Below are 26,032 nucleotides of genomic sequence, written 5' to 3'. Positions count from 1 at the left end.
GCCTTGTAAACGCCCCCAAATTAATATCATTAGGCCTACCATATGAAAGAGCACCATTTTTTTTACTTTTTGAAAAACCATGCAGGCTGTTTTATTTTGAACAAGTAGCCTAGGGTATTCTTGTAATTGATTAATTTGTAGTTATTTTCCAGGCTAATTTTAAAATGTTTGCTGCATAGTTGGTCTTCTTTCTTCACAACTGGTATTGGGTCCTAAACTGTTGTCCCCTAACAACACGTACCACCTACTTAAGCATTGTTGCAGATCATGTAGACCCTTTCATTGAAACGGTATTCCCTGGTGGTTGTGGCCTCTTTCACCAGGATAATGAGCCCTGCCACAAAGCAAAAACAGTTTGAGGTGCACGAGTTTGGTGGCTTCCAAGGTGTTGACTTGGCCTTCAAATTCCCCAGATCTCAGTCCAATCGAGCATCTGTGGGATGTGCTGAACAAACAAGTCCGATCCATGGAGGACCCACCTCGCAACTAACAGGACTTAAAGGATTTGCTGGTGCCAGATACCACAGCACACCTTCAGGGGTATGTGGTATTATATTAGGTCATAATGTTATAACCAGTGTTGGGGGTAACTCATTACAAGTAACTTGAGTTACGTAATAATATTACTTTTTCCAAGTAACTAGTAAAGTAACGTATTACTTTTCAAATTTACAACAAAATATCTGAGTTACTTTTTTAAAAAAGTAACGCAAGTTACTTTTTCACATTAATTTGACTGACAGCTCTCCTGCCCCCATGTTGAGAAAAATAAGTGCAGAGGCGTTGTGTGTAAACATGATGGTTATTGTAGTTCCAGACTAAATGTGAGCATTTATTTAACTTGCACAATAAAGATTCTGTACTCCTCAAAATGAATAAAATCAGTACTATGCAAACCTCCAATAATTAAATGTTAAATAAAACAACTATTTTTATGCATAATCTACCTTTATATTTAATTTACCAATGTCTTGCTGCTGACCTTTGATGATGAAATTTACTAGATTTTTTGTTTTTATTGGTAAAACGTTTTTCTCCTGCATCCTATTCTACCATTTTCCAGAATGGAAGCACAGCAGAGCAGAGCTGCGCCCTCTACTGTTCATGCGTGAATTTGCATTCTTACCGTTTTTATTATTTCAATTTTGGTATGAAGAGGTCTTTACCGTTGCACAAAAATATAACTTTTTTGTTATAAAAAACAAAACAAAAACAAGCCCAGCCCAGGTGAGAAAAAGTAACGCAAAAGTAACGTAACGCATTACTTTTCTTAAAAAGTAACCAAGTAACTCAATTAGTTACTTTTTAAGGGAGTAACGCAATATTGTAATGCATTACTTTTCAAAGTAACTTTCCCCAACACTGGTTATAACTGATCGATGTGTATATACATCTCAGATATTAGTTTTATAATGGTTAAATTTTTCATTGCTTATAACAGTTTCTCAAAACTTTGTTGTACCAAAATAAAAACTTATAATTTTGCCAAGTTAAAGGCAAAGTACTGCATTTCCCACAATCCTGAAGTGGGACACAGCCAATCAGAGAAGCCGCCCCAGACAGCAATATAGCCCAGATCCGGCCCAAATCTGGTATGTGTGGAATCCATGTGTACCAGATGTGGGCCGGATCTGGGCCGACACTATGTTGCTGTTTGCGAAGTGATTGTTTGGTGCCACCAGTGAACCATAAGACTACAAAACATTTGAATAAGTCTTTATTTAACCTAGTATCAGTGATATATACCAGTGATGCAATGATATAAGCAAATAAATCACTCAGATACGTGGATACATTTGATAAGGCATACAATGAAATATTTGCATTTCATAACTGACATTTCAACGTAGTGTTAGTTTTATCCTGGAGAAAATTATCACGAGGAACATGAAAGCAGGGTTAACTCAAGCTAGGGTTTACATTCTGTTGCATGTTGTAAAAATGTGAATATTCGCAATACCATAATCAATAATGTCAATAACATAATGCTCCATGGCACAGTGTTCATTATTTTCTAATCAACACTGTCTATATTGGAAGCGAGGAAAATTACATTGCAACTTGAGGCTGGCAATCACCTTGCCAGCCAAAGTAAAATGAAAACCAAAATCCATTGGTTAAAAATGAACTTTGACTAATTTATAGCAAAACAAGCTACGGTATAAATGTGGTTCAAAACAACAGCAACATCGCATTTCAATTAGACAAAGGAAGCAAAAAAAAAGCAACGAGTGTTCGTCCATAAAAGGCACATGGCAGTGTGATGTCTTGAAGTGCAGACAGCTTCATTGGGGAGCGGTCTAGTGTTACCATACATGTCTGGCGTAAGCTTGCAATTGCAATCCCATTAAAATGTGAAACTTAAATTCATCAACAAATCCCATTAAAATGTGGAACTTAAGTTCATCAACAAATCCCATTAAAATGTGGAACTTAAGTTCATCAACAAATCCCATTAAAATTGAAAGTTCATGACAAAAAAAAAGACACTAAATAGCTTAGGGCCATCTCCAAAGAGCCAGCGTCAGTAAGAATGTTTTACTTTATTGAGGTCGATAGCCGTTTTGCTGAGGCATGTAACATACGCCGGAGGCGGGCGAATCCTCTACGATAGGAGACATCTCTTCCTCCTGCACTGGACAGAAAGTAAGAGAGATTCCATTCGGCTCCTCGCAATCCTGAGTGAGGGCGCCCGGCTCAAGTTCTCTGCCTCGTCTGAAGTAAGAGTTCCTGGAGTGGCCACCACTCTCGTTGAGAAGGTCTGGATGTTCCTCGCAGTCCAGAAGCGGCTGGGTGGACTCAGAGCGTGCAAACACAGGAGGCTGATGGTTGGGCGTTTGGCCCTTGTACCCGCTTGCCACCACTGAGGAGTACTGCACGGTGCTGGCCGTGGTCTGACCAGAGTCGCTCTCGTCGCTGTCAGACACGCTGTGGCGAGGGGACGACATGCAGGACGAGCCTCCGATGCCGCTGCTGTGCTCCTCAGAGAGATACTTGTCTTTCTTCAGAGGCAGCACGGCTTTGTCTTCCTCGCACAAAGACTTTCCATCAAACACGTCCACTTCCACCACGCTAACATCTTCTTTGGGCATATCGGCCTGTTGAGAATTTTAAAGGCGTTACCTTTGTGTACCAGGCTACTTAAATACGTCCCAACACACCGTAAATGCAGTTTTGAGGAGTATGCCATTACTTGTGTTACAATATACATTGTTTAGTAAGTGTGAATCTCGCAAAACTAAATATGTACATGCCCAGGTCATAATTGACCACAATATTCAAAAGAATTATGTTATTCATTTCCACCCCAACATATAACTTTTAAAATTGTTGTACTCAGCCCTTATATAAATGAAAACAACCAAGCATTCCTCGATGAGAAACATGCTTTCGGGATCTCTCACACGCCACCCAACTGAAAATCATGCCAAATAACAAGATGTGTTATTGTTTCAGGGACCTGTGCTGGGAGTGGCTTGTCGTAACAAAATGCTTACAGCAGACACTTCCCTCACAGGCTGGGGATCGACTCTAGGCGGACACTCAACTCTGGGTCTGTGAAGAGGCCATCAACTTTTTTAATGGCACACAAATTGCCTGAAGATGATGGTTGCATTTCTAGCACTGAGGTACTTTTTGCCAGATCTCAGAGGCTAACCATGTTCTTGTCTGGACAGAAAACACATCGGTAGTCTCATAAATCATCAGGGGGCTCTGCAGTCGCGCCTTCTTTGCAGACTGGCACAACAAATCCTCCTGTGGCCCAGGGCAAGTTGCTCTCAGTGAGGGCAATCTACATCCCTGGGGACCTGAATCAGGGAGCAGGCATTCTGTGAAGGCAGGGGCTGAGGCCCGGGGAATGGAGACTACACCCCATGACAGTGGAGTTGATTTGAGAAAGGTCTGGCCAAGCGGAAGTGGATCTGTTTACATCAGTGGAAACAACTCACTGTCCGCTTTGGTTCTCCCTCATGCATCTAGCTCCACTAGGGTTGGATCTCATGGTGCAGACATGGCCGTCTGTACACATTTCCCACAGTCGCTCTGCTCCCAGGAAGTCTAGAGAGTTCGCAAGGGGTTTGTCTGCTGTTAGTAGTATACTGTTAGTAGTATGGTTTTCATACCTAATGACTCTCCTCGACGGCTCCCCTTTCCTCTTAGGAGAGATCTCCTTTTCCAGGCAGGGGGCACAATCTTACACCCCCTGTCGGAGTTGTGGACCTGTGGGTTTGGCTCCTGAGGGGGACCAACTCGTGAACTCTGGTCTCTCTTAAATTCTAAAGCTCTCTCCAGAAAGAGACTACGCCTTGAAGTGGGAATACTAGGACAGGCACTTATCAGTATGGCGTAGTGGGTAATAACGTTCCAATAGTGTCATCAGACGCAGTGAAAGTTTCCCTTAAATAGGGAACGTCTCGGTTACAACTGTAACCCTGGTTCCCGTGAGAAGCGAATGAGATGCTGCGACGCGTCGCAGCAACTTCCTTCAGCCAATCAGAAGCTGATGATGTTTGGTCCTGGTGTCCTTTATAGTTTCCTAGTTACAACGTCATGCATCATGTTATGACACTCCACCAATGAGTGATTATGCATGTGCTATAGACAAAATCAAACAGAGGCGTTCCGATAGCATCGCCATCAAATGCAGCATCTCGTTCCCTTCTCAGGGAACCAAGGTTATAATCGTAACGAGACGTATCCATGATATATTATCACGTTCCCTTGATTTAATATGTCGTGGCCACAACAAAAGAAAGTAAACAAAGTCCCTTTCTGGTCACTGTACATTTCACATACTGGTGCACATGTGTTATATGACCCATGACACGGCTGCATTTTTATTTACATTTACAATGTATTTTTAACCTGGAACCCAAGCATTAACAGTTCTGTGTGAGTTTCCAGAAAAAAAGACGATGCATTAAGAGCCGGGGGTGAACACTTTTTAACAGGATGAAGATGTCCAAGTTTGTCTTATTTTGTTTAAATATCAGCTTTTTTCATTTAGTACCTTCAGAAGCAACAGGAGATACTTACATGTTTCCCTGAAGACTTAGTTACAATTGACCTAGTTTTCACCCCTCGGCTCTTAATGCATCGTGTTTCCTTCTGGAGCATCAGTGAATGTTTGAACCTTTTTTAATAGTTGTGTTTGAGTCCCTTAATTGTCCTCAGTGTGAAAAGATGGATCCCAAAATCATACATTCACTGCTGGAGAGGGTTCCAATATGCAAAGATGCTGAAAAAAACCGAAGAATTTGCAGGACCTGAAGGATTTTTCTGAAGAACATTGGGCAGTTGAACTGCTCAGGACAAACAAGGGACTCAAGAACAACCATCAGAAAACAAAAAAACAGCCGTGGATCATCCAGGTAACGACACAGTATTAAGAATCAAGGGTACATAAACTTTTGATAAATTCAGCAATTTTTTTGTCTCGTGGACTATGTAAAAAATATTTATGTAAAATATCTTATTCAGGACAGTACTAAATAAAAAAAATAACATGCATTTTTAATTCTCTCTTATTTTATTAAAATTAGTCACATTTTCACAGATTCTCCAAGCGGATTCTTCACATACTTTTTCTTGCAACTGTATATATGAGATGTGGGAGATATAAACAAAAGGTTTAATTCTCCAAATGCAAAATATTATTTATTTTCTGGACAACGTTTTTGTGAAATTCACCCATAAGTCATTTTGATGCTTTATAGTTCACTGACCTTTACAGGGAAATCAGGTGACCAGTGGGCAATAGAGCTGTCAGACGGGTCTGGGACCTGCGGCCACAACAGCTGCTTAATCCTGAACAGAGAGGAGAAAATAATGACATTCAACACCACACAGCACCATTCACTTCTGTTATAATCAGGGCTAGGTGATATATCTAACATTCACATCCATATATATTTGGAGCTATTTATGGCCATAAGCAATGTCATAAATGCTATCATAATTTTAACGAACTTGAATTTGGTGCTTTTTTAAGTTACCTAAATAGCATATCATTAGACTAGTTTTACAATCCTTCTACGCCTTGTGGGATTTTTTTGGAATGTCAAGCTCCAATAAAGACAAAAAGCACTATTAAAAGTATCACAAAAAGTACTTTGCAGGACACTTGCACTAAATATACCTCAACGGCATAACTCACAACTCTCATTCAAGCTATTTGAATATGCAAAAATTGGTGATCCATTACAAGACACACGCAGTAGGAATCAACCATGTATGGCATCATTAACATCAAACCTGGTGCAAACCTGACATGGTTCAACTTCCCTTGTTTAAATATCTACAAGAATGAGAACTACGAGCTGTGCCAGAGAAGATTATCAGTGAATAATAACAATTTTCATTTCACTTGTTTTCCCACATAAGGTCCATGACCCTAGAAGGTTTGGAATATAACCAATGAATAAAATTGAGATTTTTTTGCTGCCTTTTTGTCTTTTTTGAATGCCTAACAGCACCTGGTCATAATTTACTTTCATTATATAGAAAAAAATTGGTGCGAACATTCTGCTAAACGTCTCTTTTGTGTTTCACAAATTATTTTTTTGTCCTTTTTGGAACTTTACATATTGTCGTTGTAGTGAATTAAATCAGTAATAAAAGTAACGTAATAATTTACCTTTAATAAAGAAATGTTAAAATAGTAACTCTCATTGAGTAATTTAAATATGTGATAAAATACTTTCTTGTTTTCATTTAGTGAAAAATTAAAATGAGTGAAAAACATGACTTTTCTTCTTACTGTATTTACTTCTTGATTTAATTATTTTAAATAAACTTCTAAAGTGTGTACACATTTTGCACAAAGTTTACGAAGACTGTAAAAGCAATTAGGCAGTATTAGGCAATCTTGTAAGCATTTCCAGACCAAAGGTTGAACTGAAGTGATGAGTTTAAGTTGAAGTTTTGCTTTGCGTTTCATTTTGAGAGCGGAAAAAAGTCATGACTCACACTTCTCTTTTCCGAAGGCAGAACATAATGATAAAGACGGTCAGGAACAGGAAGCTGAGGCAAACCACAACTACAATCACCTCCACCTCTCCATCACCTACAATCAAGAAACAAATGCGTCAACGCATGTCACATCCTTTAGTATCTTAAGCTTGTTTCTTGTTACAATCACAATAAAATAGGGGTGTAACGGTACACAAACTGACGGTTCGGTGCAGCAGTTTTACAAAATTGCTTTTTATTTATTTTATTAAACAGTGGTTTACTAAAAAAAAAAAAAAAGTGTCTGTCCTTAAATTAATTAAATTATAACTAAACGTTTCTTAAAGATAATGCTGTAAACTATATAGGGAGCCCTTACTCGCACATTACTATAATATTAAAGGTTAACAACAGAGCCCAAACTATTAGCCTAAATTCAGCTGATATTCATGTTTAGATATAATAATCAACACTCAAATAACACATAGTAAGCAAACATGTAAACTTCACATAAGGCAGTTATTGCATTAACTTCTAAATCTAATAATAAAATAGTTTTTTCTTCAATTCGTTGTTGAAATAATCATTTATACAGTGTCTGTCATTTTCATGACAGATTTATTTAAACATACATTAAATAATCACAACATCACTAACAGGCTCAGTAGAATATAATTAATATATATAGGCTAATATACTGCATATATTTAGTGAAAGAGTTCATTTCTCTAGTGAACTATCCAGCTGACGACACTGATTGACTTGTGAGGTAAATTTGATGCTACGTGACATTGTTTACAAGCTGTTTTATTGACGTCTTCCATTGCTGAAACACTGATTGAGCGATTACACCACATATGATACGTTTCAGTAAGTTTTAATGTATCCTCAACATACCTTAAGATATTAATTCATGTTTATTCTTTAGGAAGAGATGATCGCGTTCACTTGCACGCTGCACCGCTGCTTGAACTGACAAACCTATACAGTGATCTGTCACGTCACATTAAAGAGCGTCAAAATGGCAATTTCGTGATAAAATGGACTGAATATTTAATATGTTCATGTGGGAACCTCGGATTAAAGTATGTTCCGCGCTTAAAACAAGCCGACTGTTAACGATTAAAGATTGCATTCGGAACCGTTCGGTACACACGTGCATAGTACCGGAATTCCTGTACCGAGACGGTTTGGTAGGAAAACGTGTACCATTACACCCCTACAATAAAAGTCTGGCATCATTAAGCATTTAATAAGAAATGGAAAAAAATTAGGATAAAAGACATACCATACTTCATTGTTTTGAAATTAAAGTCGGATCCATTTTTGGAGCCTGCTACTGTTGATACCATGATGTGAACCACATAATCTGTTTCACTGGCCAGATCAGTCAGTACATGTGAGTGGATGTTCGCATCCACTGCCACAGCTGCCAAAAACATTTGATAAAGATCTGCTTGTGAAATCATCACACTCATTTCATCACACATTATACAAAACCATCATGTGTTAACATACATTGCCAGTGCTCAGTGTTCCCGGTCCTATAGAATATGGTGTAGTTGGTGATGAATCCATGCTGACTGTCCAGGGGAATTTCCTCCCATGTCAGCTCAGCACTATTTTTCTTGGATTTTGTAACTGTGGCAGTGGGGCCCTTTTCTGGAGCTAGAAAAAAGACAAAGCTGTTATAAAAGTATACTTCGGTAATGTGTCCTTTATGAGAAAGCTGCATGAACTTAAAATGAAATTTAAATTTGTGACATATTAGAGATACATACATTCTTGTTGAATGTAGGCCGCCACGGTTACTGGTCTTCCTGCTACCTGCACGGTTACTGGTCTTCCTGATATGGATTGCTTGTAAATTGGATACACTGATACATTGTACCTCTTCATTTTTTCAAAACCTTGGGAAAGGGGCAAAGACTTTGGTCACCTTAAATGGTAGCTACATTGCTCTCAAAAACAATGAAACTGAACGGTGTGTGTGAGTGTGTGTGTGTGTGTGTGTGTGAGAGAGAGAGAGAGAGAGAGAGAGAGAGAGAGAGAGAGAGAATTTAGAATATGATTCTATTATTGGCCAAGTCCAATATTAAATATACACACATCTTTCATGTATTTGAGAATGTTGTAGAGCTGCATGATTAATCGTTAAAAAGTTCGCAATCTTGATTCAAACACCCATGCAATCTCAATCATAAATGGCAATGATCCGAACATTTAGAACTGCATTTTGATCCCAAGAGAGTAGTTGTCATTTATAGGTATAGGAAACAGCTTCACTAACAGTCTTTTCAACCACACAGTATTACACAGTATTGTAATCTTACAATCATTCAGAATATACAGAAGTACTGGGATAAAAGTTTATATTTCGAATATAAACACTGATGTCAAAATAGAGCAAATCACCTTTTGAAAGTAACTTGGCGCTTCAAATAACAATTGTATCAATAACATCATTATGCCAGTAGGTGGCGACAAAAATGTATTTGTCATTGAATCATTCATTTAAGAGATTTGTTCCAAACGCTGATTCATCCAGTAATGAAAAAGTGAAGCATTTATGAGCGAGTCATTGAATAATTCAATCGAACCAAAAAAAAATCTATAATTCAGATTAATTAAACATTTTAAAGGGGCGAGTCTAAAGCTATTTCATGCATTCTGACTTATTTACACCTTTAAAGACTTGAATTCTCCTGCTAAAAATGGCAAAAATTTCTAAAAATGAGTTGGACATATGACAGAATATCTCTGTGCCAAATACACTCCAGGATTTGAACAAGTTTCGGAAAGTTTTTTTCGAGTATGGCCCTGTATGACGTCAAAGAGCGGAATTCCTTGTATGAGCACTTCTCCAGAGCCAAGCTAAGCCAGAGCAAGAGTTTGCCTTCACGAGTTCGGCTGTTTTCAGGAAGAATCGGTACAGCGTATCTTTTTTTTTAAAATCTGATAAAAGTAAAGACTCTTTGGAGATATGAATGATGCAATACTAATCTATAGGTACTCAAGATTAACATGAGATTGGCAGAAACTGTGTTAACTCCATCAATTAACATTTTGTCAGAACCTCTAGTAAATTATGTTATTTTGTTTAGTTGTCTGTTCAGAATTGTGGGAGAATCATCTCTATTTTAAACTGGAAAAAAAATCATGATTCTCAATTTATCCAGAATCATGCAGCTCTAGAATGTTTTATACCACCCACTAACCCAGTGTGAAACAGTGACTTCCCCTTGAGAGTCAAAAGCACCGCGGTTAACAGCAATAACTGCAGGCAAACATGCTACAGACACAAGATGCATGTAACAGGTCTAATTAGTACTAAGCAAGTTGTTGTTATACCTCATAACTTCTAAACAAACTTGCATTTTAAGGACTGAATTAATGTTGTTTAAACAAAAGGGAAAAACTGAACAATGTAATAGGCACTGCTCAAGTCAACAAATTTAGCATTTTTAAATCCATCCCGCAGCTATGGTACTGAAAATCAGTGGATTCAAATATAAAGAAATATGCACAGATGAGGGCCAACTTATAAGAGCTTTAGAAAATATAGAGCTGGTACCGGTTAGTGTGGTGGTGTTGACATTGTGAGGAACTTTCTGCCAGTGTGGATGAAGGTCTCTTTGATGCACATTCACCCACTCCAGCAGGTATCCAGAGAGATGAGCACCGCTAGGAAGAGGAGGAACTCTACTCCACTCCACCTGCAGCTCTTCATCACGCACCAACCAGCTCAGACTCTTCACACCAGGAAGCTCTGATGAATCACACAAATCATCACACGTTACATATGCCCATTTTCTCTTATCTGACCAATGACCATCTATAATTCAGTTTAGATAGATAGATAGATAGATAGATAGATAGATAGATAGATAGATAGATAGATAGATAGATAGATAGATAGATAGATAGATAGATAGATAGATAGATAGATAGATAGATAGATAGATAGATAGATAGATAGATAGATAGATAGATAGATAGATAGATAGATAGATAGATAGATAGATAGATAGATAGATAGATAGATAGATAGATAGATAGATAGATAGATAGATAGATAGATAGATAGATAGATAGATAGATAGATAGATAGATAGATAGATAGAGTGAGGAAAATAAGTATTTGAACTCCTTGCTATTTTGCAAGTTCTCCCACTTAGAAATCATGGAGGGGTCTGAAATTGTCATCGTAGGTGCATGTCCACTGTGAGAGACATAATCCAGAAATCACAATGTATGATTTTTTAACTATTTATTTGTATGATACAGCTGCAAATAAGAATTTGAATAAGTATTGTTTGCAATTACAGAGGTCAAACGTTTCAAGTAGTTTTTCACCAGGTTTGCACACACTGCAGGAGGGATTTTAGCCCACTCCTCCACACAGATCTTCTCTAGATCAGTCAGGTTTCTGGCCTGTCGCTGAGAAACACGGAGTTTGAGCTCCCTCCAAAGATTCTCTATTGGGTTTAGGTCTGGAGACTGGCTAGGCCACGCCAGAACCTTGATATGCTTCTTACAGAGCCACTCCTTGGTTATCCTGGCTGTGTGCTTCGGGTCATTGTCATGTTGGAAGACCCAGCCTCGACCCATCTTCAATGCTCTAACTGAGGGAAGGAGGTTGTTCCCCAAAATCTCGCAATACATGGCCCCGGTCATCCTCTCCTGAATACAGTGCAGTCGCCCTGTCCCATGTGCAGAAAAACACCCCCAAAGAATGATGCTACCACCCCCATGCTTCACAGTAGGGATGGTGTTCTTGGGATGGTACTCATTAGTGGAATTATGACCAAAAAGTTATATTTTGGTCTCATCTGACCACATGACTTTCTCCCCGACTCCTCTGGATCATCCAAATGGTCATTGGCAAACTTAAGACGGGCCTGGACATGTGCTGGTTTAAGCAGGGGAACCTTCCATGCCATGCATGATTTCAAACCATGACATCTTAGTGTATTACCAACAGTAACCTTGGAAACGGTGGTCCCAGCTCTTTTTAGGTCATTGACCAGCTCCTCCCGTGTAGTTCTGGGCTGATTTCTCACCTTTCTTAGGATCATTGAGACCCCACGAGGTGAGATCTTGCATGGAGCCCCAGTCCGAGGGAGATTGACAGTCATGTTTAGCTTCTTCCATTTTCTAATGATTGCTCCCACAGTGGACCTTTTTTCACCAAGCTGCTTGGCAATTTCCCCGTAGCCCTTTCCAGCCTTGTGGAGGTGTACAATTTTGTCTCTAGTGTCTTTGGACAGCTCTTTGGTCTTGGCCATGTTAGTAATTGGATTCTTACTGATTGTATGGGGTGGACAGGTGTCTTTATGCAGCTAACCACCTCAAACAGGTGCATCTAATTTAGGATAATAAATGGAGTGGAGGTGGACAATTTAAAGGCAGACTAACAGGTCTTTGAGGGTCAGAATTCTAGCTGATAGACAGGTGTTCAAACACTTATTTGCAGCTGTATCATACAAATAAATAGTTAAAAAATCATACATAGTGATTTCTGGATTTTTTTTTTAGATTATGTCTCTCACAGTGGACATGCACCTACGATGACAATTTCAGACCCCTCCATGATTTCTAAGTGGGAGAACTTGCAAAATAGCAGGGTGTTCAAATACTTATTTTCCTCACTGTAGATGTAACTAATCAAAAATACTGAAGTCTTCAAAATACCTTGATCTGATCTTGGAATGAATAAAGTTGCTTTAGGAGACTTTGCAACTGAATTGGCTGCAGTTATTTCAATACTGGCCATTTCTCCTGGTGGCAACTCAATTGAATACATCAAATTATTTGCTGGAAAGGTTCTTTCAAACTTCCCAGAATCTTGAGCAATTCGCAGGAAATAATTAAGTATTTTTCCATTAGCTTTCACAGGAGGCTGTAATAGGAGACATAATTTAAAGTAGCAATTGAATGTTAAACATCAACATTTTGTTTGCCAGGTGGAAAAAAAATGGAAATTACCTTCCATACTAATGTGACTTTTCTATTATCAGAAGAGGGCTGGATGATTCTCCACAGATCTGGTGCGCTTGCTGGCTCTGAGAAAATAAGATGGTGTAAAGATCGACTGATGAATATTAATGCAAATGCATGTTGAATAATATTTCTGAATGCCTGGAAGTAATTAAGCAGAGATGCTACTAACTTCAGCTGCTTTTTAATGTCACGTTGTTTGTGCATGCTTTACTGTTAGCACACACTTTACTGTCAAGAAGTCGAGACTCGAGAGAATAATCAAACTCACTCGCTAATATATTGCATTGGAAAGTCTGCTTCATTCTATAGAACTGGTTAGTCATACATTACAACTGTAAATGATCTTCTCCAAGTCATTAGTGAGTTAAGTAAAATGGTATGTTTAGATTCAATCTCCGCTTATTCCTGTATTTAAAAGCATGCATTGTGAAACAAAGCCTGTTTACTGAGTTTAAATGCTAAAACTCTTTTGTTGACAATCTTTTGGTTCAGCAAAAATATATTTTGGATTTAAAACAATGATAAGTTTGTTGTATCTCTGGAAAGATACACTATTTATGTTAGTACCTTGTAGAGTAGCTAACTAGTTATTAAAAGGGTTGCTTGAAGGGGCTATATGTAGAATTCATAAACCCTTGTCATTAGCGACACCGGTGGCCGTTAAACGAACTGCAGCCAGCAGCTTATTGCCCGTGCTCGCACTCATGCACACGTAACATACAAGAGACTGAACGTGATTCAACAACCGCGAAATGTTCTCACAGCAAAGTTTTCGTTCTTCGCTTAGAAGTAAAAGAAGTTGGAAATACCTTTGCAGCGATATACTGTTAATGAACATGCCGAGGATGTCCATGCTGCTGAGAGCGTTTAGATGAATATGTAAATACATGCTTTCCTCTTTAATAACAAAATAAACAAAAATGACAGATGAGAAAACAGCAGTTAAGAAAGCATCTGATCATAGCGATGAGGATATGTTTGCACCAGCTCTGAGATTTACCGGCATCATGTCGACAGATTAGGTCATTAAAATTACACTATTATGATAGATTTGATTATAAAGTATATTTAAGACTATGGACTATACAGATCTGGCTATGTGAGACTACAGTTTGAATTAATCCACTTTCTTTGCATGACGCATTGACATTACAGTACTAAATTGACATCATTGTATGAGAACTGAACTGAGCTGGATGACGACATCACTGTTTTCTACAGAGCTAAATTATAACTAAATTAATAACTAATAATTTTTACATTAAAAATTGAAATTAATCAAACACTGAACTTACTTTAAGTGCCCCATTATGGTTTTTCGAATGTGCCATTTCATGCAGTGTGTAATATAGCTGTTTGTGAATGTAAACGTTCTGCAAATTTATAAAGTCGAAAGTACCCGATAAATAAAGTTATTGTCTACCAAAAGAAAGAATTGTCTCTGAACCGCCTAAACAAGTCGTCTTTAATACATCACAAGAAAAGAAATTTGCATAATGCCAGAGGGATTCACAAAACGCTTGCTCTTGAAAGATGGGTCAGTACTCAGTTTATTTGGACCAGATTGCCCTTCCGAATGACAAACTGTAAGTATGATTAATTATTGATGTATATATTTTCTACCGGGTGTTCAAAATTCGTGTTTTTGTGTTTTATATTGTGTACGTTTCCTAACTGGCAAACTCAGGTTATTACGGTCTTACTGGAATACATATCGGTTTGTTGATGGACGCACACTTGTTAATGCTGATAGGGAGGAATTACAGTTGCAACATCTCATAATGTACCTAAAAATGAGTCCCGTCACTGAGAAACATCCTGCTCAAGTTTGCGATGGAGGTTCAGGTTAAATAACTAATTCTTCCAATGTTTCATAATCGGACTCGCGCTCGGATTGATATGGTAAAATCGACGTCATCATTACTGTCTTTACAGTGTGTGCACTCGCTGAGGACTGAGAAAGCCTCCAGAGCTGAAGTACAGTTATGGTAATGGTTGTATAAAATTCCGACAAGTGCAAAGACCAATCACAACAGACTGGGCCTTTGATGCATGCATGTTGGAGACCTCCAAAACAAAATCAGGAAACTTTAAAATAGCATAATAGGGGCACTTTAAACTGGACAATGACATTATTTTCTTCTAGAGCTGCTGTACAGCCAAAACAAACTTTGTTGCATTATTTTGCTATTAACACTATGAAGCTGCTCTAAAAAAATCTGCATTGTAAAAAGCGTCATATAAATAAAGGTGACGACTTGACTACAGAATTGCTCTTTCTGCATTTTCCTGAACATTGTATAAGCATCCATTTCATGACGTCATAAACGAGCGTAAACGTCACATCCTTTTTGATTCTCCATCCTTTTGAGTCCTTCACATAAAAATCAGTTTACAGGCTTTCATAGACAACCTAGGAAGTCGGGGAAGGTCTCATTTTTTTAAGTTTGTCACAAGCGGATCATATACGTTGGCATAGCCCCTTTAACTACTTTAGCAAGCTAGTTTCAAAATAGCTTCCTCGCGAAATTGTTCTGAAGTCCTCGCAACATTGTTCGGTCCAAATAAAAACAATCACAGAAAATGTAAATAACTTTAGGAATAAAACAGGTCATACTAGCTTCTGCAGTGCGAACTGTAGCATTGGCGCTCCAGTCACTCCAGTAGCTTTGATGCCCTTCTTGAATGCATCGCATCTGTACCACGTATTCAGTGAAAGGCTCCAGAGACTGCAGTCTAAACGACTCTGTGTGCGCTTGGGTGAAGCTCTCAGGCACCTAAAAGAGGGTTCAATTTCATGAATAAAACAAGATGGGCCTTTTTTTATGTGAGGACTACATGGAATGCATGGAATCCCACACTGAACCATAATGAAATGCTTTGGTAGGTAAATAATAAGTTTTGAAAACAAAAGATCACATCAGGTTTTTCACTAACAATCATTATTCACATTAAAAAAAAAATCATAGTTTATGACCTGACCATTTTAAAATCTGAATTGCTCTAGGCTCTCGTACCTCTGTCCAAACATCGGAGTCTACTTGGCAGTATCTGATTGCATAAGTGACTTTCAGAAGGTTGTCCATGGGATGTTTCCAAGTAACCATAAGAGATGTGGAGAAGTTTTTTTCAGCGAGACCTTGGACATCCAATGGTGGATTGAGTTTCGCTACAAAACAAATGTAAAAACAAATAAAAGCAAAAAAAGTAAAGAAGATAGTTGAAGTTACACATCCATATAAAGTGTAAAATGCATTCTTTCCTAATGCGAAAGCTGAAGACTTACCAAAATCCAAAGCCAAGCATGAAAGGTCATCTGACCACACTGACCCCAGCGCGTTCTTTACTTCAACCCGCACACGCATAGACATATGAAATGGAAAAGTGCTCAGGTAGACGGTGCAACTTCTTGCAAGATTCTGATTACAGCTGCCAATATATGTGGTTGAGTAAACTCTATAAAAAGACAAAGAAGAGGAAATAAACGATATTCTAGTCTTTCATTTTGAGTCATTTGATAAAAAAAACAAAGTTTTTTAAAAGTGTAAAAACGGATACATTGTTATCAGGTACAACAGCTACTAAACACACATACACTTCAGCATAAATGGTGTAAGTGGTGGCGAGCAGCGGGTCCCGCAATCCTGGCTCCCAATAACATTTTAAGTCAGGGGAAATTTCATTGCCCTCCTGCACAGCAATGCACGTCAGATTATTTGGTTTCACCGGAGGGTCTGGAGGTCATAAACAGAAAAAACATTGAAAACATAATGAAGTAAAAGTAAATAATACATTAGCTTTTAAATAATGAGAACACTTGAAAGAGAAAAACATTTCTGGCATTTCCCACAACAGAAAGGCTGCTTTTCTCCAACATTTTTATAAACAAACGAATAAAAGATTCTTAAAGGGTAAGTTCATTGAAAACTGAAAATTGTCATTATTAAACAAATGTTCTGAAGCCATACAAAAGCTGTATGATTTCTGTAAAATATTTTTGATATCTCATTTAATTCGATGTTGTCGTGCCAGGTGTGAGATCAGATAACCGATTATGGTTTTTGAAGAAAAAATACTTTATTTGAAACTGAACTTGAGGACTAACGAAATTTCAAATCTAAGGCAATGGGGAAGCTTGTAACGGCTGAAATGTCTGTCTTTTCCTGACACAAATGTCTTGGAATACACTGAAAAAGTGAATATTCTGCAATATTTCGCCTCTGTGTTCCAGGGAAGAAACAAAGTCAATGCATTTTTATTTTTGGTGGAACTATCCTACAGAGCCCCTAAAGGGACAAAGAACACAAAAGTATTGTTGACATAATTTTTCCTCCCATCTCATCTTTTTTTCCTTCACCATGTCCTTTTAGGGACTCCGTACTAACCCTACAATACATGCAAAACTTAAACACAGCTGGTGCGTGGAAGAATTCCCGCCTTTAAATCAGAAAGTAACACATGATGCGATTGGGACGAGAAGACACTCACATCCTGAATGGAGAGCGATTCCATAGATACACGGTTTTTTGAATGACAAGGACTCCCTGGCGGCTTTGCAATACAACCAATCCATCATGTTACTGGTGATGTTAACAGTAACACTGACGGACGTTTTGTTTATCTTATGATAATACTGCTTTCCAATGCTGATGTTTCCCAAAAGCCATGCAATGTCATCTGAGGTGTAATCAGATTCCTCCTGCAGGTGACATGTCGCTGTGAAGTTTTTTCCCACCTCAACAGGAATCTTACTTCTGGAGTCCGGGAGAATTTTTACACAGCCATCACTGGAAACTGTGTGGACAAAGCACTAAACTGAGTATCACAAGAGAACAATTAAGAAACTGTTAATTGGGAGTAAATGACTAGTGACATGGCTTACCGATTGCATAGTGCAAAAACATCAAGAGTAAGAAGAAATTATGTAATGTGTCCATTGTCACATCAAGACTGGTCTCTGAGAAAAAATGGCATCAAAAGATATAGTGAATACAGAAAGTGGTCATTCCTACTATTCAGTATGTATATACATATGTCCTGTATAGGTGCATGGTGTATAGTGTCATTTGGGGTAAAAAAAAAAAAGTACAATCTGCCATTTTCCCTTGAGGCAATCCATTGATATCATACCTGCTTTATGATTAATCGTTCACTCTGGCTTACAACTAAACTGGCCATTATCTACATCATTGAATTACTTTCTTTTTTCTTCAGACTTTTCATTTGTGACATCCCATCATACTGTCATTAATACGTTTTGAGAATCGCTTACTCTAGCTTTGAACAAAACTGACCAATATTTAAATCTTTTAATTGCCTTGAATGTTCAGACATTTGCCAGAGCCACTGCAATAGCTAGTGGGGATATACCAATACAACTTTTTACAGAACTAGATACCGATAATTACATTTTTGATACTTTCCAATACCAATACCAGTATTTTCATTGCATTAGTAATTTTTAAATATATTAGGTAGAGAATCATATTCATTGGTTTAAATTGTTTAGCAAATAAAGTTGAGTTATTTTCATGCTTAATTATGCCTGTTAAAATGTATTGTACATACATGCCTCTGTTACTTTCTTATTTTATCTTTCATTTAATAGCACAGTGTATATTTAGAGCTGCTTCAGCAGAGCTCATTGCTAAGGATGGTTCAAATGTTTACATGCCAGTGAAATATCACATTTTATTCTCTATTACAATTTGTATACTATAGCATACTAGCCCAATTAATGTACATTTAAAACATTATTAAAGAGTCAGTAAAAAAATAAATAATCCAATTACAAATAGCACAAATAAATTCAATACAACTAAAATACCAATGAAATAAACAGTTCTTTTCAGATAGTTCTAACAGTAGTTTTCAGATATACAGAAATTGAATAAACTAATCAAATTAGGGATGCACCGAAATGAAAATTCTTGGCCGAAACCGAAAACCGAAAAAGAGGAAACCAAGGCCGAAAGCCGAAAACCGAAACACCGAAAGAAATTATGCCAAATATTAGTACCATTGCATCTATGACTATGACTGTGTACTAACTTTACTAAAATCAAGGCATTGCAATTGCATACATTAATATTAAAGTTTCAAAGAATAAATCAATTACAAGTTATGCCAATATTTATTTAGCACATTGCAACAATGCACAGTATAAAATAAAATTCAAACTAAAATGTTTAACTTGACCCCACTCATGTGTTCATTAAATAATAATGTACAGGCCTACCGAAAGGTTTTTAAATTAAATGTTCTCTCATAAAAACAAAGTGCATTTAGGTCTAGTGCATTTAAAAATTTTCTCTGCAGGACTACTACAAGAAAGTGCATTCAGAACAAGTGCAACTGCTTAAAGATACAACTATTTTCTCTGTAGGCCATTAACATAATAGTGTATCAAAGCAAAGACTGCCATAGCCCATATGTTAACTGTATAATAGGGGTGTAGCGGTACACAAAACTGACGGTTCGGTACAGCAGTTTTACAAAGTGGCTTTTTATTTATTTTTATTGGTTAACTAAAAAAAAAAGTCTGTCCCTAAATGAATTAAATTATAACTAAAAGTTTATTGAATATATTGCTCTAAACTATATGGGAGCCCTTACTTGCACATTAATATTAAAGGTTAAAAACAGAGCCCAAACTATTAGCCTAAATTCAGTTGCTATGTATTTTCAGGTCTAATAATCAACACTCAAATAACATAATACACAAACATGTACACTTCACATAAGGCAGTTTTTGCAATAACTTCTAAATCTAATTATAAAATAGTTTTTTATCCAATTCGTTGTTGAAATATAATCATTTATACACAGTGTCTGTCATTTTATTTAAACATACATGAAATAATCAAGATATCATTAACAGGTTAAGTAGAATATAATGAATATAACGGCTAATGTAGGTCATATATTTAGTGAAAGAGTTGATTTTTCTAGTGAAATAACAGCTGTGGACACTGAGGTGCCTGAGGTAAATGATGCTACATGACTGTTTAGTTTACAGCAGTTATATAGAGGTCTTTCTGCCGTTGAAACACTGACTGAGCGATTACACCACATATGATACGTGACAGTAAGTTGTAATGTATCCTCAACACACCTTAGATGTTCATTCATGTTTATTCTTAAGGAAGAGATGATCGATCGCGTTCGCAGATGATCGCGTTCACGCGCGCGCGCGCTGCCGCCAGATTGAAGTGTGTTCCGCGCTTAAAACATGCCCACTGTTAAAGATTGCGTTCGGTTTCACAGTGAAGTCTGGTCCTCTTCTCATCGAGAACATGAGCTCTCGCTGTCAGTGCTTGTGCATGGAGCAGACGTGTGTGTTTGTCAGATATACTGAAATACGTCCACACTGCAGACATGTTGCTTCAGGCAAGCACGTGCAGGTCGCGGTTTCTGTTTGCGTCATCACAACATTTCGGCCATGTTGTTTCGGTGATAAAAGTCTTTCGGCCGAAAACCGAAAATGCCCGTGGCCGAATATTCGGTGCATCCCTAAATCAAATGTAAAAAATGACACTGCATAGTCTTCACTGTTTAAATTAAATATAGATTCATCTTTATTAAAGTTACAAAAGTTATTCAGTCAAGAGCAGAGAGTGATTTCTTTGTCCTTTCTCAGTAAAAACACAACAGCAGTTGCTGTCCGTTCAAAACCGAATGCACGGATCAAATGTAGTTGCATGCGTTTTATTTCTCAACCGTCACGTTCACTTAAAAGGTTTGTGCACCCAAAAATGAAAATTAGCCCATGATTTACTCACCCTCAAGTCATCCTAGGTGTAAAAGACATTTTTCTTTCAGATGAACACAATCAGAGTTATATTAATAAATATCCTGGCTCTTCCAGTTCCATGCATCAGTTCAGTTGTGGTTCTTTCGCTGTCTTGGAAGTTCTCTCGGAAGCTTGTTGTTTTACTTAATAACATTTTAAATGTGTATATTTTTCTCACACAAAAGCATCGATTCACTTCAGAAGGCCTTTATTAACCCCCCCAGGACATTTTTTAATATAACTCTGATTGTGTTCGTCTGAAATAAGATTGTCATTTACACCTAGGATGACTTGAGGGTGAGTAAATCATGGGCTAATTTTCCTTTTTGGGTGAATTAACCCTTAAAAGACATTACCAGCTATGTTTACTAAGATACTCGCCAAGACGGAGTTTTTACTTCTTCTTACTACTACATTTTGTGTGAATTTGTCAGTTCAAGAGTGAAAGAGAATTCAATGCAGTAAATGCAAGAAGCGGCTTTCTGGGCACTCGCTTATTACAGTAAACTTGTAAAAATGTAGGGAACCACTCATACATAAATCGTAACAGTTCAAGTTTACTTACATTAATTACATACGATTCGTTTTAATTCAAATGACATTGACTACCATAGTATTTTTTCCCACTAGTCAATGGCTGCAGAGATCTGCTTGGTTACAAATATTCTTCCAAATATCTTTCTTTGTGTTCACCAGAAGAAAGAAATCGTCGCCCCCCAAAATCTGATCTACATTTAAAGGATAAGTTTGACCATTTTCAACCAGCTTTGTATTATTGTTACAATGTTGGTAAGCTCCAGGGCTTCTGTGAAGCTCCTGATCAAACAGTCGGATCAACAGAGGAACGGCACCAAAATCAAAAGTGAATGGTGTTGAAGTTTTTCACAAACTCCACAGCACCGATTTAAATAAATAAAAAAATTAAGCTTTGTGCTCAATAGAGAGCCAAGTTTTATTTAAAACCTGTCATGCCAGCAGTGAATTACCCCTTTAAGGTGAGGCATTTGGCATCTTAGACAAGCCTGTTAGTTTGTTTGTTTGAATCGTATCAAAATGGATGAAATTTTCAAATCAATATATGAAAATGTCAAAAAAGGCTAGAACAAAATCAAAATAAACAAAGACAGCACACGCATGTTAATTTCTCACTGACCAACATCTAACTTTAGCTCCTCATTCCCCTCCTTATAGGCATCCTGTTCATTTTCCTACCATTATGCAAATAGTTATAGAAATACTTCCTTAAATTGTAGCATTTTCAGTTTTTCCACAATAAAGAAAAGATAAATTCCTTCAAAAAGTAGTTTAAAAAAATGTCAAATTACCTGATATTTTGGATATTTGTATCATTTGATATTTTTTACTTTATGCTAACCAAAAATTTCAAAATCTATTTTAATTCAGAAATGAAAAGCATGCTTGTCATAGAAGAGAATCAGTGCATGAATAGCATTTTTAACATATTTTTGGATAAATTAATAGATCTGGACAAAAAATGAGCATCCATATATACATTATCCACGAAAACATTGGGATTTCGTGTTGGGACTCTTCATAGAAATAATGATTTTACAAACTTTACATTCTATCCCCTAACCTTAAACCAATAGAAAACATTCTGCAATTTTAAATTTACAAAGGATAATTTAGTATGATTTATAACAGCTCATAGGGACCAAAATTTTGTTCTTTGTTCATATGACAGCCATATTTAATAACAAGTAAACTAATTAAACTAATTAATGTAATAATAGGAAAATAAATAAAGGAACAACTGTCTTGATGAAACAAACCTGAAAAATCCTGAATAGTTTTTTTTTCCTATTGTAATGATTAGAATATATGGAATATATTACTGGGTATATTGAATATATTGGCTCAGGGTATTTAAAAAATTATCTATATCAAACAACTTTTCTGTTTTTTGTATTTTTCTTAAATTTCAGTATTCCAGCAGTCTCAGCATGGGGACTGTCCACCGTTTTCCACACAGGCAGCATTCCAGCATCCCAGAGAGCGTCAATGCCGGAGGAGAAAACGCACAAAAAAAAAAAAAAAACTGGCATCAAGTTTTTTGGAACGCTAATGTTGTTATGTCACGGAATGTGGTTTTAAGAGTTCAGACTTCAGAAGAGAATGTAGTGGTTTAAACTTAAAATCTGCGGTTTATTAACAAAGATGGCGCCTATTTGAATATTTTACTTTTTAAATTTTTTTATATATTTGACTGATTTTGTTCCCGAGTTTGTGATTACTTCACAATGCACATGAAAGTGACGTTAGTGGCGTACAGTCAGCCAATCATGTGAAACATGCGATTGCCGACAGTTAACACTTAGCTGATGATGAAGAGACCATTCTGAACAATATAGGTAGCACTTTATTTTACAGTATGTGTACTTATAGTGTACATACAAGTACTGGTAATATAAGGTAACTACATGGGTTAAGGTTAGGGTCAGTGTTAGTACCTAGTTATTACCCAGTTATTGTATAATAAGTATATAGTATATGGGGAACAGGACTGTGAATAATAATAAAGTGCTACCATATGAAGAATTTTCCACAAGAAGAGAAAGCACTGCTGCTTGAAGCTAGAGAGGACTGCTGAAGAAAGCTAAATAAATTGCTACTATATCCATTTGTAAACAATTTTTATGTAGGTCCACATCCAGTACTAGGATGGGGGAAGATGCCCCCCTTAAGATCCATATGTACAGTTTTAAACTGTAACATATTTAGATATTTGTTTAGCATGTGTATATAATACACATTATATATATATATATATATATATATATATATATATATATAAATATATATATATATATATATATATATATATATATATATATATATATATATATATATATATATATATATATATATATATATATATATATATATATATATAATGTGATTAGGTTATATTTGATCATTTTGGGATATGGAGTGTTGACTAATGTGGAAAAAAAGGCCTTTTAATTAACAATAACATAAAACATAAAATGGTGAAAATGGAACAACTGTTATCTAACTGAATACATATATTGAAACAGATTATATAGATATATTGTTTATAATGATATAATGTTGAGATTTAATAAGTTATACAGGTAGCAGATAAACCATAATCCATATATAATAATCCAATACATAATTCAACAATTTTTAAACCACATATCACAATTTTGCCCTCGTTAAACCTACAAAAGATGATAACAATATGTGTGTTTTTTATTCCAATTATATTAGGCTACATTACACTTATTTTAGGGGCACCAGCAATATGTACGTTTCAGCTCCAAAAAATGATTTATACTAAGTATATTTTGTCTAATGATCTTGAATGAGCAAAAACAGCATGTTTACGTAAATATAGTAACACGATCCCCGTCAACTACACGGACGTTGAAAATAAAACTTACTAAACAACATCATAGGATCACAAATGAGAGAATAATAACAATAACACCATAAGTTGGAGGCATTATAATGGTTTCCTACCTTTAGAGTTGTTCACATCATATGAATTACTGTGAATTTAATATTTAGAAAACATCGCGGATGATCAAGTCAACATGTCTGTTCTGCCCGTCCTGTGTCCTTATTTCCGGTCCCATTTGAACAGATGACTCATTCATCTGGAAAGTCCTGCAACCGCGCACACGTTCGCTGAAGACGTTACTGTGTTTTATAGATCGAAGCATTCTGAGCATGCGCAGAGCCAAGACGTCCTCGGTACTGAAACTCTTATCGTGATTGGTCGGCAGAGCGGTCGGTCATTTAAATAAGCCTCGTGATTCATAATCTATTAGATTTCCAGTTAGTCCTCGCCCACTGCCCGAAAACGCTGTAAAATGATCTTACTTCCTGAGCGTATTTACATATAACATTAAAATGCGTGACAGACAAATTAGTGCTATTTTAGGGGGCCTATTTTCATTATAAAAACGTATTAGAATGATTAACTTCGGTTTAACACCTTTACTGATGCTAGACCTGTCACAGTATTTTGCAATCCAGGGACATTTACTGGCATGAAGGCACGTTTGTTAACAAAAGCCTTTTGTTTAGGACGTGTTATGACAAGCTTAAACAAAAACATCACTTATCCAAATTGCACCAGTATATATATGCCTGCAGTGCATTTGCACGAGTAATCACAGCCTATTTATGAGAACCATGAATTTGACAGTGTATTAATATACCTATGATCTGTCTGGTGACCGATGGATTTTGGCTCAAAAACAAGCCCAAAACAAGCCCAATATTATTATATTATTTATTATCATCAATATTATTTATGATCGATTATGTTTTATCAATAAATGAGCCTGCAACATATAAAACTGAAACCTTTTGTTTGAAAAGCAAAAACAAAAACAGCAAAAACTGAAAGAGTTTGGGAGCGCTGCAATATAGTTACATATTTATAATAAAATATATTCGGACCATACTTTATTATTAGTATACTTGTTTTTTTTATTATAGCCTGTAATGATAAATACACTATAAAAATATATTTTTAATTAAATTAGGTGCCTCTTCTCCCTGTTTCCTCTCCAGTACATCTTTGTTGGTGGCATTGTTTGTGAAAATGTATACGTCTATTTACATCTAGCTATCATTACGTGCATTTATAACATCACATACCTGCTTAGGGCTGTGTATCAGCAACAATGTCACGATACAATACGCATCACGATACTGAATTCATGATACAATACGTATCACAATATGGATCAATTTGGAATTAAATTTCTTTTGAGCAGAGTTATATAACAGTAATATATGTTTATTGAATAACCAGTGTTAGAACAGTTGTGATAACTGAAAAACTATTTTGTTTTTGTCATAAAAAAAAACTATGAGTTAAATTAAATAAATTAATTGTCACAAAAAAACTTTGGAAAGGCTTGGTTCAATATTGATTAGATTTCATCAGGTACAATACATGGCAAATTTTGGAATGTAAAACAAATCTCACGATAAATCTAAAACACATTTGGGGGAAAAAAATCTCTTAACTAATGCTGTAAACTATCCAGGAAAGACTGGATGACTGCAGGAAAGTCTGCACATGGAGTGGAAGGCTAGTTACCTAACTCACTAGTCTCATAAAAGGGACACCCTAATCTCACTACGAAAACGAATAAAGAAAAACAACCCGAATGCCCTCCGAGAGGCGGGGTGGAAGAAGGGCAAAAACGGACGGATTTCCCGGTAACGACTGGAACGGATACGAACAAAGGTTCTAGGATCATGAGAAGATGCAGGTGTGGG

At 36.7% G+C, this 26,032-nt stretch overlaps 1 protein-coding gene across 1 annotated transcript; it reads right to left on the bottom strand.

Moving 5' to 3' along the window:
* Window positions 1–1,704: 1,704 nt before the first annotated feature.
* il6st (interleukin 6 cytokine family signal transduce) lies at window positions 1,705–24,375 on the bottom strand. Its single transcript, XM_079804470.1, has 16 exons — window positions 24,254–24,375; window positions 17,837–17,911; window positions 17,443–17,748; window positions 16,550–16,688; window positions 16,241–16,410; window positions 15,972–16,123; window positions 15,572–15,731; window positions 12,940–13,016; window positions 12,646–12,853; window positions 10,526–10,720; window positions 8,733–8,861; window positions 8,470–8,619; window positions 8,240–8,380; window positions 6,970–7,066; window positions 5,727–5,808; window positions 1,705–3,098 (listed from the first exon to the last, which is right to left on the bottom strand). The coding sequence occupies exons 2-16, from the start codon at window positions 17,889–17,891 to the stop codon at window positions 2,544–2,546; spliced, it is 2,616 nt and encodes an 871-aa protein (XP_079660596.1). The 5' UTR covers window positions 17,892–17,911; window positions 24,254–24,375; the 3' UTR covers window positions 1,705–2,543.
* Window positions 24,376–26,032: the final 1,657 nt, after the last annotated feature.

Source organism: Gobio gobio, assembly GCF_949357685.1.
Source record: "Gobio gobio genome assembly, chromosome: 22".
Lineage (NCBI taxonomy): Eukaryota > Metazoa > Chordata > Actinopteri > Cypriniformes > Gobionidae > Gobio > Gobio gobio.
The sequence above is the reverse complement of the archived record's forward strand: the minus strand, read 5'-3'. Positions and strand labels throughout refer to the sequence as shown.

Coding starts and splice junctions, on each gene's coding strand:
- il6st (XM_079804470.1), bottom strand. CDS start 17,891: ATGGACACATTACATAATTTCTTCTTACTCTTGATGTTTTTGCACTAT. Junction 17,749..17,836: donor GTTTTTGCACTATGCAATCG/GTAAGCCATGTC, acceptor TTGTCCACACAG/TTTCCAGTGATGGCTGTGTA. Junction 8,381..8,469: donor GAACACTGAGCACTGGCAAT/GTATGTTAACAC, acceptor TGTTTTTGGCAG/CTGTGGCAGTGGATGCGAAC.